Below are 13,027 nucleotides of genomic sequence, written 5' to 3'. Positions count from 1 at the left end.
CGGTAAGATTCGTATGTCTTCCAATGAAATGAATGATAAAAATGTTATTTTGAATTTTTCGTCACGTGAATGTAGGGGGTGAAAAGCATTTTAATTATATGAGAAATTCGTATATGTGTTATCGAATCTGACGATAATTGGACTGAATCGGTGATTTTTGAGATTTATTGTAATACATGATTGTTGTATATGTGTATGTGTGAGTGTCTGTAGATTTCGATTCCATTCCACTCCCACTCTTTTTTCTTTTATCTCTGATAATTAATAATACAAAATTATTATTATTATTATTATTATTATTATTTTCATATTTTACGATGGAGAAAATAAATATGAAAATATAAAAAAAGAAAATATGTATTTCATTTGATGCAATTTTATCGGATCAATGAAATTATATTCTCGATATTTGTAAAATTTTCTCATGATATTTATACGCGATTATGTGTGTGTGTGTGTCTTTGACGATGAGATGAAAGTATGAAAATATAAAAAGAAATTGTTGTTTTATTGATTTGATAATAATTGTCTATAAAAGTTTGTAATTTACGATTATCTGTCATGTTTGTAGACACGCTGTCAATAATCTTCCTTCTGTTTAGTCTCATCTTCGATAATTAATATTACAACGGATATACTAATTTTATCGAGATAATTATGTAACACGAGAAATTTCTTATTATCAAATTACTAATAATTGTCTTTCTACATTAACAATTTTTCAATACATCTTTACAAAACTTTATTCTATATACTCATTATCCATTCATTTTTGATAATTAATAATAAAATAACAATATACACTATATTTTAAAATTCATGATGGAAAGAAAGAAAAAAAATGTTAAAATATAAAAGACATTGTAATATTAATTAATGACCAAAACAATAGTCTTTTACTTTATAGTTAATGAGATATCTATAGATAATTATGTTTCTTATCCTTTAAACCTGTCATTCATCCCTACATTCTTATCTATAACACTTTAAGTAATTAATAATACATCCAAAATATTATTTATCTCCTAAATATAGAAACTAATCGTGAATCAAAATATTGAAATAATTTTATTGCATTATCGTATTCAATGATAATAATTGTCTCTGGCATTTGTAATTTTTCAAGTATTCGCATACATTCTAGTTATATGTGCTATTGTCATTATCTGTCCTTGTCCTACAACATCGAATTTCCCTTTGTAAATGACACTATCTCTCTCTCACTCTGTATGCTCTCAAACTAGGGCAAACGAGCACTCTCTCTCTCTCTCTCTCGTTCTCTTTTACTCTCTGCAGTTCTCGTCTTTATCGTCCTCGTCTCGTCTCGCTTCCACTTGAAAAGAGAAATACCGAGGACAGATGTTGTCATCCTTGTCTGGCAAATGCGAAACCCTTTCCGAGCAACGGCGCCCGCCTGGCTGCCTGCCTTTCAGGCGCCAGCAAACCTAGTCCGAAAGAAGTCTCTAGTGGGAGATGAAGAGAAAACGAGAGAGTGAGAGAGATAGGAAGAAGAGGTGCAGGTTGTGGTGCATCTTCTTCTTCTTCTTTTTTTTTTTTTTATCTCATCTTTCGTACTATGTACCTTTACCACCCTTCTTCTTCTTCTTTATTTTTTTTCTTTTATCACCACCGGTAGTTACCTCCCCATACTTTCCCTAGATTCAGGAAGCAAAATTCTATTGCATATTTTTATGTAGTATCCCTACGTTAAACCCTTACACATCCTTTCTTCCTTCTTCCTCTTTCCTCTTTCCTTCTTCAATCGTCCAATCTTTCGACACTTCTCCCGACACTTCTCCCGACACTTCTTTTTTTCTTTTTTATACACATCGAATTTTTCTTTTTCCAAGGTAAATCTCTTCAAGTTGATTTATCTCGTCCTATGAGTCATCCATTTCTTCACGTTCGTCGTTCGAAACTCACCCTTTCTTTCGTGTCTTCTACCTACCCTTCTCTATCTCTTTTACCTTCATCTGTATTATTACTACTACCACTACTACTACTACTACTACTACTACTACTACTACTGCTAGGAAGTTTTCTTAAAGTTCGACGAACTTACATACCCCTTTTCTATCGTACGACAATTTTTTTCCACCACGTCGTATTATAAGCGGGTATGTTTATTTTAACATTCTCCCTGTGTTTTGTTCTATAAGTTCGGTTTTTTTTTCTTCTTTTCTTTTTTTTTCTGTTTCCATTCTACGTATATTTTTCTTTCTTTTTCTTCGTTTCTACTTCTTGAGATACGCCCAAGCTAATCACACACACACACACACAATGATCTTTTATAGTATACGTAGGAAAATTGAAACTGTTTAAAATATTCCGTGCTACAGAAAAAGATGAGTAAAATATCTTCGTATTATTTATTATGAAAATAAAAGAAAATATATATCAAAGTAAGGATAGTTTATTACAATAAATGTAAAACTAAATAAAAATGGGAGATATTTCATTTTAAAATAAATTAAAAAAAATATTTAGACAAATTAGTATCGTTATTCAAAAGTTAAACATATTTTCATTTATATTTTTTTTCTCAATCATCATTCACATAGATTTATTTTTTTTTTTTTTTTTTATAATCTTCATTCGTAATGATCTTTTATATATACCAAACAAATTAAACAGTTTAATATCCGATACAGGATAGAAAAGAAAAAAAGATAGAAAGAAAAAAGAAAAGAAGAATTTTGTAGCATCGTTGACGTTCATTGGACATATGGAGTTCTTCGGCGCCACTTTACTTCACCCTTGTGCCTTTACTCTTAACCTACCCTATCCCGTCTAGTTTTTCCTCCTTCATTGTCTTGTCGACGTCTCCATGAATCGACGAATACCCTCGATAGGCGTTTATTAATCGTGCCTTTCGACGTCCACGACGTGCATCTCTGGAAAATGAAATAAAACCTCACTCTCTCACTCTCCTAGGAAAAAAGGGGGATAGAACATCACAAAAAATGGGGAGTAGACCATTTTTAAATCATAATAATAATAAAAAGAAAAAAAAACTTGAAAACTCACGAGATCCATCATTTAAGATATTCCTATAGAAAATTCTTTGTAAGAAATGTTTACCATGAAACATTATATCACATAATCGATAACGTAATGCATAATCTGAAGTAAAATATGAGACTTCTGTTGATTAAATATAAAAAGGAGAAAAAATAAAATAAAGAGAGGATGGTGGGAAATATTTTCAATTTTTTTTTGTTTTTTTTTTTTTGTTTTGTTTTTGGCTGCATATTTATGATATTCTTTTATTTATTATTCGTTCATATATTCTTTGGATATAATGATATTATCATATTCAATATTTATTATGAAAAATAAAAAGTAAATAACTTTAGAATATCATTTTAATGTATTAATGTTAAAATATACGATTAAATGATTTTTAAAAAGCTTGTTCCAATATATGAAACGAAACCTGTTTAAAATTTAAAATGAAAAATTATAATAATTATCCTTTTCTCTTTTTTTTTTGAAATTAAATATTCATTTATTTTATATTTATACATAAATATTGAAATTAATGTTTTATATATTATATGAGATGTATTTCAAATCAAAAGTAACAATTATGATTTCAAATGAAATATTCATTTATTAAAATATCCATTTAATTGTAAAACAAATTTAGTATACAAAAGATAGTGTATCATGATAATATTCATGAAAACCCATTTGTAGTATTTGATTAATTGAATCCATTGCTCATTCTGACATAGTCCTTAGAATAGAAACATGATCAAACTAAACGTTCAACGTCGTTATTCAATTTCGATTGAGAACTTATCTTCCCCTTGCCAACGAACTATTATTAATAGAATGATTATAATTGTTAAATCAAAAACAAAAAGTTATATTCTGTAGGTAAGAAAACAGTTTTCTTAATTTACTCCATTGCAACGCAGTGTTTTTATAATTTTTTATATTATTTCAAATAAATATACAATGATAGAATTATATTTGATAATATTAGGATTTTCGAAACTATTAATACTTAAATAGTTGCAATCACGTATACGTGATTTCTAGAATCCACCACCAGTTATGTGTTGCTATCACGTTGACGTGATTTACCACTGTAAGCGTTACACATGTGTGATTTTTCATTTAATGTTAGTTCTCTAACACAATGATTCTCAAATACGATTTGAACGATCCAAAGTTTCAATTGTTTATTCTTTCCCCTACTTTTATTATTGATAATAAAAATAAAATACTAATGGGAGGAAATAACAATTTACAAACAATATATTTAATCGTCATAGTACTGACAAAAAAACATAGTACTGATCAAATAACTTTAAACATTCGACAAATGAAAATAAATGTTTCCTTTTGACGAATGAGTAGATAAAATTTATCGATAAGAAAAAAAAAGAAATTTATATATGGGGAGGGGGATTCTTATCATTTTCATATAATCAGCAATTTCCTGTGCATAAGATTATCGTTTATTTTAATTGTTTAAACAAAACCAACGTTTATATTGCGGCACTTTGTGAAAATTTTGTTTCAACTCATATCCGATGCCGTTTGTGAGGGTTTCTCAATATTTTCAAAAATCATGCTCTACTTTCATGCTTATCAAAATTTCAATATTCTTTTACTATATAAAAGTAAATTAAGTTTTAAAAAAATGTTAACATTAATAAATATTTCAAATGGAAATGATTTTATAATTAAAATAAAATTTTAATTTAACTCTTATTTGATAAATATCAATTTTATCTTCTCGATATTAACGTAAATGTAAATATTTTATAAACTCATTGACCTTAATAAAATTCACTGATTAACTCTTTTAAAATTTATTTATTAATGACCCATATTCGATTGGATGGTTTAACTTCAATTGGTTAACATTTCTCTTTATGGGTTATTTAAATATTTTAACGTTTGTAAAATGTTACATAATTGTGTATTTTATATTTGAATAAAATTTGTCATCGATAGGAATAATTGATATGTTTGAAACATTACAAAGTTATTTATGGTTGCTACACGTTTCTGAGATTCTCTCACGAAAGAGAAATAGAGAATTAGTTTAAAGCTTGTTCGTGTTCAAAGAAGAAAAAGAAGAAGAAAAAGAAGTACAAGAAGAAAATGTAGATGTAGTAGTAGTAGTAGTAGTAGTAGTAGTAGTAGTAGTAGCCTACTCCCTCATACACTTTGGTAAACCTTGATCTCCCACTTTTAACGCAGAATTTTACCACGATGGGAAGCGTTGAATCGCGCAAACGGCCCCGGCCTCAGCCTCAGCCTTTGAAACGAGTCGCAAGAGGAATCGTTAAAAAAGTTTTTCTTTGCTAGCCAGTCTCTTCCGCTTTATATACGTTACGTACACTATCAAGTACGTAGATACACGCATACATAGACACAAACGTGCATAGATGATATACGTACACGTAAAAGAAAAAACTCGTTGAAGTTATCTACTCACAGGCACCGATGTATTCTTTGAAATTAACATCATAACGTAAAAACAACGGGGACTAGGGGAGTGGAAAGAAAAAAAAAAAGACTTTATGTCGACTTTATAAATCGAATTATATTTTCGTGTACAAAGTTCGAGTTATTTTTTTGACCCAAATAATATAATAATAATAATAATAATAATAATATTGTACGAGACGAATATACTAATTGAATTCGAAATAATTCTATTGTTTGATACATTTTTTGCAAAAGAAAATAAAGAACGAAATATATGTCAGAAGAAAATGTTTGAATACGTGAGAGTGAGGGTAGGTGAAAGTGTTTTTTTTTTTTAGGGTTGTTAAAAAAATAAACGTTCTGATTAATTAGACATTTTTGTTTTTATTTTTTTTTATTTTTCTTATATAAAACGAAAAATGATAGTAAAAAAGTTATATTTCTCACTTTCTCTTTCTCTTTCTCTCGTTCTTTTTTTTTCTCAGTTTGTAAACATCACGCCACGCATTGTGACAAATGACAAATATGTAAAAAGCCTTTTTTTTTCTTTTTTTTTTTTTTTTTTTTTACTCCTGCCGAGGTGGATAGGCACGGTTAAGAAGCAGCATCACATTTCCTTGCGTCACGAGAGATGTTGACGTAAAGAAAAAGATAGAATGAAAGAAAGAGAAAGAGAGATGATAAGTGGGGGGGGGAGGAGGGGGATGGTGGTTTACGAAAGAACGTAAACCATAGCGCTGATGGGGTCGACGAGTTTATTTGAACAAGTACGAATCTCGAGAGGACGGTGGTAGAAGAAAAGAGAGATAGGAGAATGAGAAAGACGATGATGGTTCCTCGGTTTGGGCCAAGGAGAAGAAGAGATAAAGGGAAAGAAGGAGAAACAGAAAGAAGAGAGAGAGAGAGAGAGAAAGAGAGAGGGTGTTTTTCTAAATAAGAGAAAAGCACTTGAAAAGAGCTCTGACTTCAAGTATCCCCGTTCAGTGTTGGAACGTAGGTTAGTCCCGCCTGAATTGGACCGCGCCTCTTAATTTCCATCGCTTTTGTACCTTTTCATAGTCTCATACATATAAACGTTTTTTTATTTTATTTTATTTTTTTTTTTAATTTTTCTTCCATTTCCCTTTCTTATCGTGGAGTTCTTTGTTTTGGAACCTTCTTTTTATTTATCGTCTAATCAAATTTACATATGTTAATATATTACTATCGTGTGTTGTTTGTTAAAAGTATTAAATATACACATCAACGTATGTATATCTAATCGTTTCATAATTTCTGTATTTTATTTTATTTTTTGTTGTTGTTGTTGAAATTTTTACAAAGAGGTTTATTTAATTAACCACACATTTACGTATCATATTAACCATTGTGATTAACAATGTTGTTTCCATCCTTATACGTAGCTTATCGATATTGAAATTTAAACACAAATATTCTACTTCCTTTTTTTGTGAACCCCATAAATTCGAATACTTAAATGAAAAAAGAAAAATACATACGATAGAAATTATGCAACGGTTGTTATTAATAAATGTACCGTATTAACAGTATAGTATACATATATTATAAAGTATTTTTACATGTAAATATTATTTATGTATTACAACATGTAATATAGTAGTACATCTTGGAAATAATTTATAACGACTACCGTACGATTAAACTCTAATTCATTTATCCAAGTAGAACCGTTGGCATGGTGTTAAGCCACAATCTTCCTAAAGCAATATGCAAATTACACGAGGCATTTCACCACGATAACTCGATTATTCGCATAAATTCGCTGATTTATCTTTGCTGTCATACATAATCTCACGAATGCACGTGGACGTACTTGTATAATTCAGCTTTGTTAAAAGTTGTTAGAAGTAAGAAGGTTGGTTGGTAGGTAGGCTACCGTAAAACGCGATTAACACATACGTTACAAATTGTGTACGAAAGTTTTTATCCATAGAACACGATTTATTCTTATTTTTTTATGTTGAAAAAAATTGATTAACTACTAAGTTGATAATTTAATACACAATTAAATCCCTTTGCGGATGAATGATGCACAAAATGCATTTATCATTTTGAAGTTTAATAAATATCTAATAAAAAGATAATAATAATAATATTTAACCCGTGTATCCGTTGAATAAATATTTATTAAATAATTATAATTGATATAATTATAATAAAACGACACACAATAAGTATACTGCTAGAGGGATTAAAACAAATTATAATTTTTTTTTAAATTCGTAGTTGAAATTCTTGCAGTTTAATACTACGTTGGTGCTTTTGTGTACGTGAAGAAAATCGCGTTATATGAAAACAGGAATTGCAATATCTTTCGGTGCGTTGTAGGAATTTGCATTGTAGGAAGAACTTGCGTTAAACGGTAGTCTAACATTTTTTATTCTTTTTTTTTTTTTTTTTTTCGTTTTTATTATTTTCTATGAACTCATATTACTCGAGACGATCAACACTATGAAAGGAACAAATAAAAAGTATAGATGTATGAGTGCATAATTATACTCGTGGATATGTGTGTGTGTGTGTGTGTGTGTGTGTATGTACGTTAGAGATAGTAGATAAAGATAGATAGATAGATAGACAGATAATAGGAGAAAGAGAGAGAGTAGTATAAGTCGAATAATTTTCCAAGCATCATAAGCAAATCTTCGTGCAAACATGCACACCGATTCTAGACGTCTACCAGCACCTACCTTAGACTGGAATAGTGCTGCGCTAGGTGCTATCACGTGCCTAGGCATTGTGTACACGAGGTATTATCGTGCTCCTAATTACAATGGAAGTATCCAGTCGTATCGCGATGACGATATATTTGTTCGAGTTTAACGACGTTTCTACGGAGAAATAGGTAGGCCCTACTCCCCCTTCCTCCCACCCTCCATCAATCTCCTAGATCCACGAGGAATTTATCGAGCATTATTTTAATTCTTTTTTATATTTGTCTCCTATACAATAGATTTTCTATTTTATGGGAAATAAAATATTTCCCTTCTACCATTTGATTATATTTCTTATTGTATTTATTAACTCGTTTTAGAAATATATATATATATATGTGTTTGTACTCCGATGTGAAATCTTTTTTTATCTTTTATTTGTTACCTGTATCAACAAAGAAAGATAGAGATCGTCGTGTCGCGATAAAGAAATATATCTTTAGAAACTGTAAGCCATATTATCCAAGAACGGCAACATGTTCCATTTGTTAAATCGTATCATACAATTTTACGTAAGTATTTAAGTAAATAATACGCTTGAATAAATATATACCTGATAATTCGTGATTCTTTACGAAATTTTTGTTATTTCTATTTCTCTTTTCTTTTCTTCACGATCAATCGATTAAAACTGTTTAAAAAAGAAGGGGATGTGTGGGGGTGGGGATTATTACGTTGATAAAATGTATTCTTGCTTGTTGTTTGTTATAATATTTGTTTATATGGTTGCAATCGCAAGCATTGTTATAAAAGGTAAAATGGTATATAATATACGCAACACCATTAACTAAATATCGTTTACGTATCAGTTTCTCTCGACGGTGTTGCATTTTATTTCTTTCTCTCTCTCTATCTCTCTTTCTCTCTTTACGAGGTTGAAAGAGAAGAGAAAACGTTGAATAGAGAGGAAATGCAACCGAGGTAAATTTTACTGGAAATGTAAACAATTTACCAAATATTCACTGTAAATTGTGTGAATACATCCATACGTTGAAATATTCTAATAGTTTATATTCATACACATTGCATCCGTGTGTGTATGTGTGTTAGGTATAAATGTAAATATCCAAGGCAACACATGCGCTTGTTTCCACGGTGTTTTTTTTCTCTTCTCTTCTCTTCGAATGATCGACACGAATACATTCTTTGTTATAGAATTTCGTGTCATATAGTTTGGTTATCTGACGGAACGCGACTAATTAATATAACTCTTAATTGATTGGAATAATATTTGTGAATAGGGGTAAGGAGGGGGGGGGAGTGGGACTCGTGTGATCTAGAAACGTATAACTAACACACAAGCATACTTTGTTATATATATATCGATAAGTGCTCTTCACTCAACATACTTTCCAATTCGTTACATAAATATATACACATATACTATCTATTATACTTATATATTATATTTAGATTATGTGTAACCATAAAAAATTCACGATCTATTCCAAACCACATTTTCCATTGTTTACGTTACGCTTTCTAATTTATTTTATATTCTTTTTTTTTTTATTATCCAACACTTCGACACTTCGATATATTATTCTAGTCGTGTGTGTTTATTTGCATTTCTTATTCATTCTTTAAAAATAAATTTTAATTTCATACGTATGACACTTCTTTGTACAAGTTAAAAGAAACGATTATTAATAGTTTAAAATGATTATTAATTTCAAGCACTAAACGTTTTCAAATTTACTAATTTCTCACTAGATAATTACAATTTGAAATTGAACTATAAGAGACCATATCAAAGTTAATTACTTCTATCTCTTTCTTTATTTCTCATATTAAAAAAAACAGATTCTATATTTCGCGGTATTTTCTTTGACTTGTTACCTGTACATCGTGTATAAACGTTAGGCATTGGTATGCGTAAGAATGTAATACATAAAAACACATATTGCATATAAACATAAAGAGCATATTATAACATATATATATATATATATATATATATATATACACATATACATATAAAAAACATATACAGATACGTATGTGCACGCACGCGTTAAAGAGATACGTACGAGTGGGTAGAAGTAGGTAAAAGAGTGAGAGGGGGGAGAAATAATACGAAAATAACCGAAGGTTGACGATCGGAACCGAAGGCCGAGCCGAGCGCGTTTGCGGCGCTCCTCGTCACAGTTCGAGATCGGCCAGCGTGACGATACGACGTGGAGATCAAATAAGAGAAATAGAGAGAGAAAGAGAGGGAGAGAGAGAGAGAGAGAAAGAAAGAAAGACAGAGAGAAAAAGAAGAGGCGCACCGTGTGTGGACTCTCGTACTTTCGAAATATTTTGTTGTTTTTTTTTTTAAAAAACATTTTTCTCTCATACCGTGGTGGTCAAATAAAATAAAGACATATATAAAAAAAAATAATAATAGTAAATATGTATTATATTTTAACATTTAATACTTCGTGATTATTAATCGTCGATCGTATAATTAAATTCGCGTGTGGTGAAATAAAAAAAAAAACATATTAGTGTGAAATAGAGAAAGAAAGAAAGAAAGAAAGATTGAAGAAAAAGGTGAAATTCCACGATAAAAATTAAAGAATTTTTGTTGGTTTTTTTTTTTACCTGTCGACATAACAAAGAAGAAGAATTTGAAGAGGAAACAGTGGAGAACCAGGAGGAAACAAGAAAAAGCGGATCGGTTAAAATATCCACGATGGCAGTCAACGGGCATCCGGCTGCAATTTACTTCATCGCAGTATTTTATCTAACGTTTGCAGGTAACCAATTAAATAATTGTTTTTTATAATTTTTTATTTCACAAATTTTATAGATTCTTTTATATATTGTTTTTCTTTTGTATTTTTAAATCTTACATTTGAATGAAATCTTCGCGAAGTTATTTGAAAGAGATGAGTTACCACCGACGCACGCACGCACGCGTTCTTTCGCATAAGCTGCGAAAAACACACACGCTTCTTACGTCTCTCGGTAATTTTTTTTTCTTCATCCTCTTCTACTCTTTCTCTTTCGAATCCCCTTCCTCTATTTCATCCTCCTCCTTCATCCTCCTCCTCCTCCTCCTCTTCCTCTTCTTCAATCTTTTCCGCCATTGGTAGATGGCGGTTACATTGCATGGAATTCCGCTTGCAATCGTTTCTTCATAAAGTTTTCTCTGTTGGCGCCTTTTCTACGTGATTTCAAACATGTTTTTCCTCGTACTTATATCGTTTTAATGACTAGTAGAAAAAAAAAAAAGAAACAAAGATTAAGTGAGAGAGAGAAAGAGAAAGAAGAGAAAATCACGAACTGGTTTTAAACGATCGCGTAAGAAAATTCCTAATCTCGAAAATCGTTAAACTATATACGTTCACCAATTACAGTTTTGTTTTTTGTTTTTTATTCTTTCGAACATTAAATACAAAAAAAAAAGAAAAAAAAAAATTCTGTTCACGGTTTATTTCCGACATATAACGAAGAAGATGAAGAAACATATTCGTAATAATAATCGTCTTGGTATGCAATTAATTCTTTTTTTATATTTTGTTTTTCCATTTTTCTATTTTTATTTTTATTTTTATTTTTCCTTGCAACACGAATTTCTCAATCTTCTTCACCATGTATATCTCATCAGCTAGAAACTGGGATGATTCACTCGTCTTCTTTAATTCGCGTGAACTTGTCGCTTGAGGCTAATTAGACGGCAACGTAAAACGAAGTATTCAAAAAAGAAAGGACGTACATTGACCCTCCCCCTCTATCCCTTTCCCCTCACCTAATTTTCTTTAATAAGCAGTACATACTTGCATAAATTTGTACATAAGTGGTGTATACTTTTACTTGTAAATGAACACATTTTTCTTTTATTTTTTATTTTTTTTTTTTTAATTTTATTTTGTTCTAGTATACTAAAAGAATTTTTTAAAAAGGGCTTGTGTTAGGTTTACGGTACCTGTTTAACGCACAGAATTACGACGTTTTTTTTTATGATGAAAAAGAGAAATCGAGAAGCTTGATATATATATATATATATATATATACCTGGGTAGAAAGTAGGAAAGGTTTGAACTGTTTCGTTTGAACAGGGTTCTCTCAGTTTGTAGAAAGAAAATTGTCCTAACCAAGATGTTTAAAAAATCGCGTGTGTGTGTAGTACTGTAATGATTACTTTATTATATTACAAAGTAAATTCGATAATATTATTAATGAAGATCAAAAAAGAAATAATAATTAAACTTATTATAACATGGTATGTTCGGATAATTAATATAAATGTTGATTTATAATTGCATAGTTGTTTTGTTTGTAGAAATTTATTCTACCGAGTTTGACATAGTCATAATATATTATCTGTAATTAATTATATTATCATATAATTCATTTAATAATAATATTATTATTATTATTATTAATAATCATAATATCAATAATTATTTCTCACACATATCATGGGATTTCCTAGATTTGATTTATAATCGTGTACCTCTGTCTTGTTACTAGAAAATTTGTATCCTCTTGTGTTCATGATCATATACAATAAGTCATTTATTAATATTATATTATAAAAAAGTAATGTGTGTTCTCGAATAACAGTGGAAGTATTTAAATGTTCAAATAAGAAATTGATGTGTAATTGTGTGGGGGAAAAAAGGTGTAGTGAATTTTTTTGACATTGTTTCATTATTTCATTGAGATATTATAAGATCGTATCATATTAAAAAATATCAAATTGATTAATACTATTACTATAGAACAAATTATAATTTATCTAATATCGATAAATATTTTATTTCGTTACTAAAAAAAATCAGTTTCCTGTGATCTGCAAATTATATAATTAATTGATTATATAATAAATTATAATATAATATAATTAATTG

The 13,027-nt window shown here is 29.5% G+C and overlaps 1 protein-coding gene and 1 long non-coding RNA gene across 2 annotated transcripts in view; one reads left to right on the top strand and one right to left on the bottom strand.

Moving 5' to 3' along the window:
- Positions 1–2,397: 2,397 nt before the first annotated feature.
- On the bottom strand, positions 2,398–10,914 carry LOC149032518 (uncharacterized). The gene is made up of 2 exons (XR_016176667.1): positions 10,773–10,914; positions 2,398–2,894 (listed from the first exon to the last, which is right to left on the bottom strand). It is a non-coding gene; the product is annotated as an uncharacterized LOC149032518 (long non-coding RNA).
- Fas2 (neural cell adhesion molecule fasciclin 2) overlaps positions 10,343–13,027 on the top strand; it is a 100,546-nt gene continuing 97,861 nt past the window's right edge. The window contains exon 1 of the mRNA XM_089172849.1: positions 10,343–10,927. Coding sequence (XP_089028975.1) covers positions 10,864–10,927 — 64 coding nt within the window. The 5' untranslated portion in view covers positions 10,343–10,863. The remainder of the gene's footprint in view (positions 10,928–13,027) is intronic.

This window comes from Polistes dominula, unplaced genomic scaffold (genome assembly GCF_049000335.1).
Source record: "Polistes dominula isolate Pdom_NZ unplaced genomic scaffold, Pdom_raw_medaka contig_23, whole genome shotgun sequence".
In the NCBI taxonomy this organism is placed as follows: domain Eukaryota; kingdom Metazoa; phylum Arthropoda; class Insecta; order Hymenoptera; family Vespidae; genus Polistes; species Polistes dominula.
The sequence above is the reverse complement of the archived record's forward strand: the minus strand, read 5'-3'. Positions and strand labels throughout refer to the sequence as shown.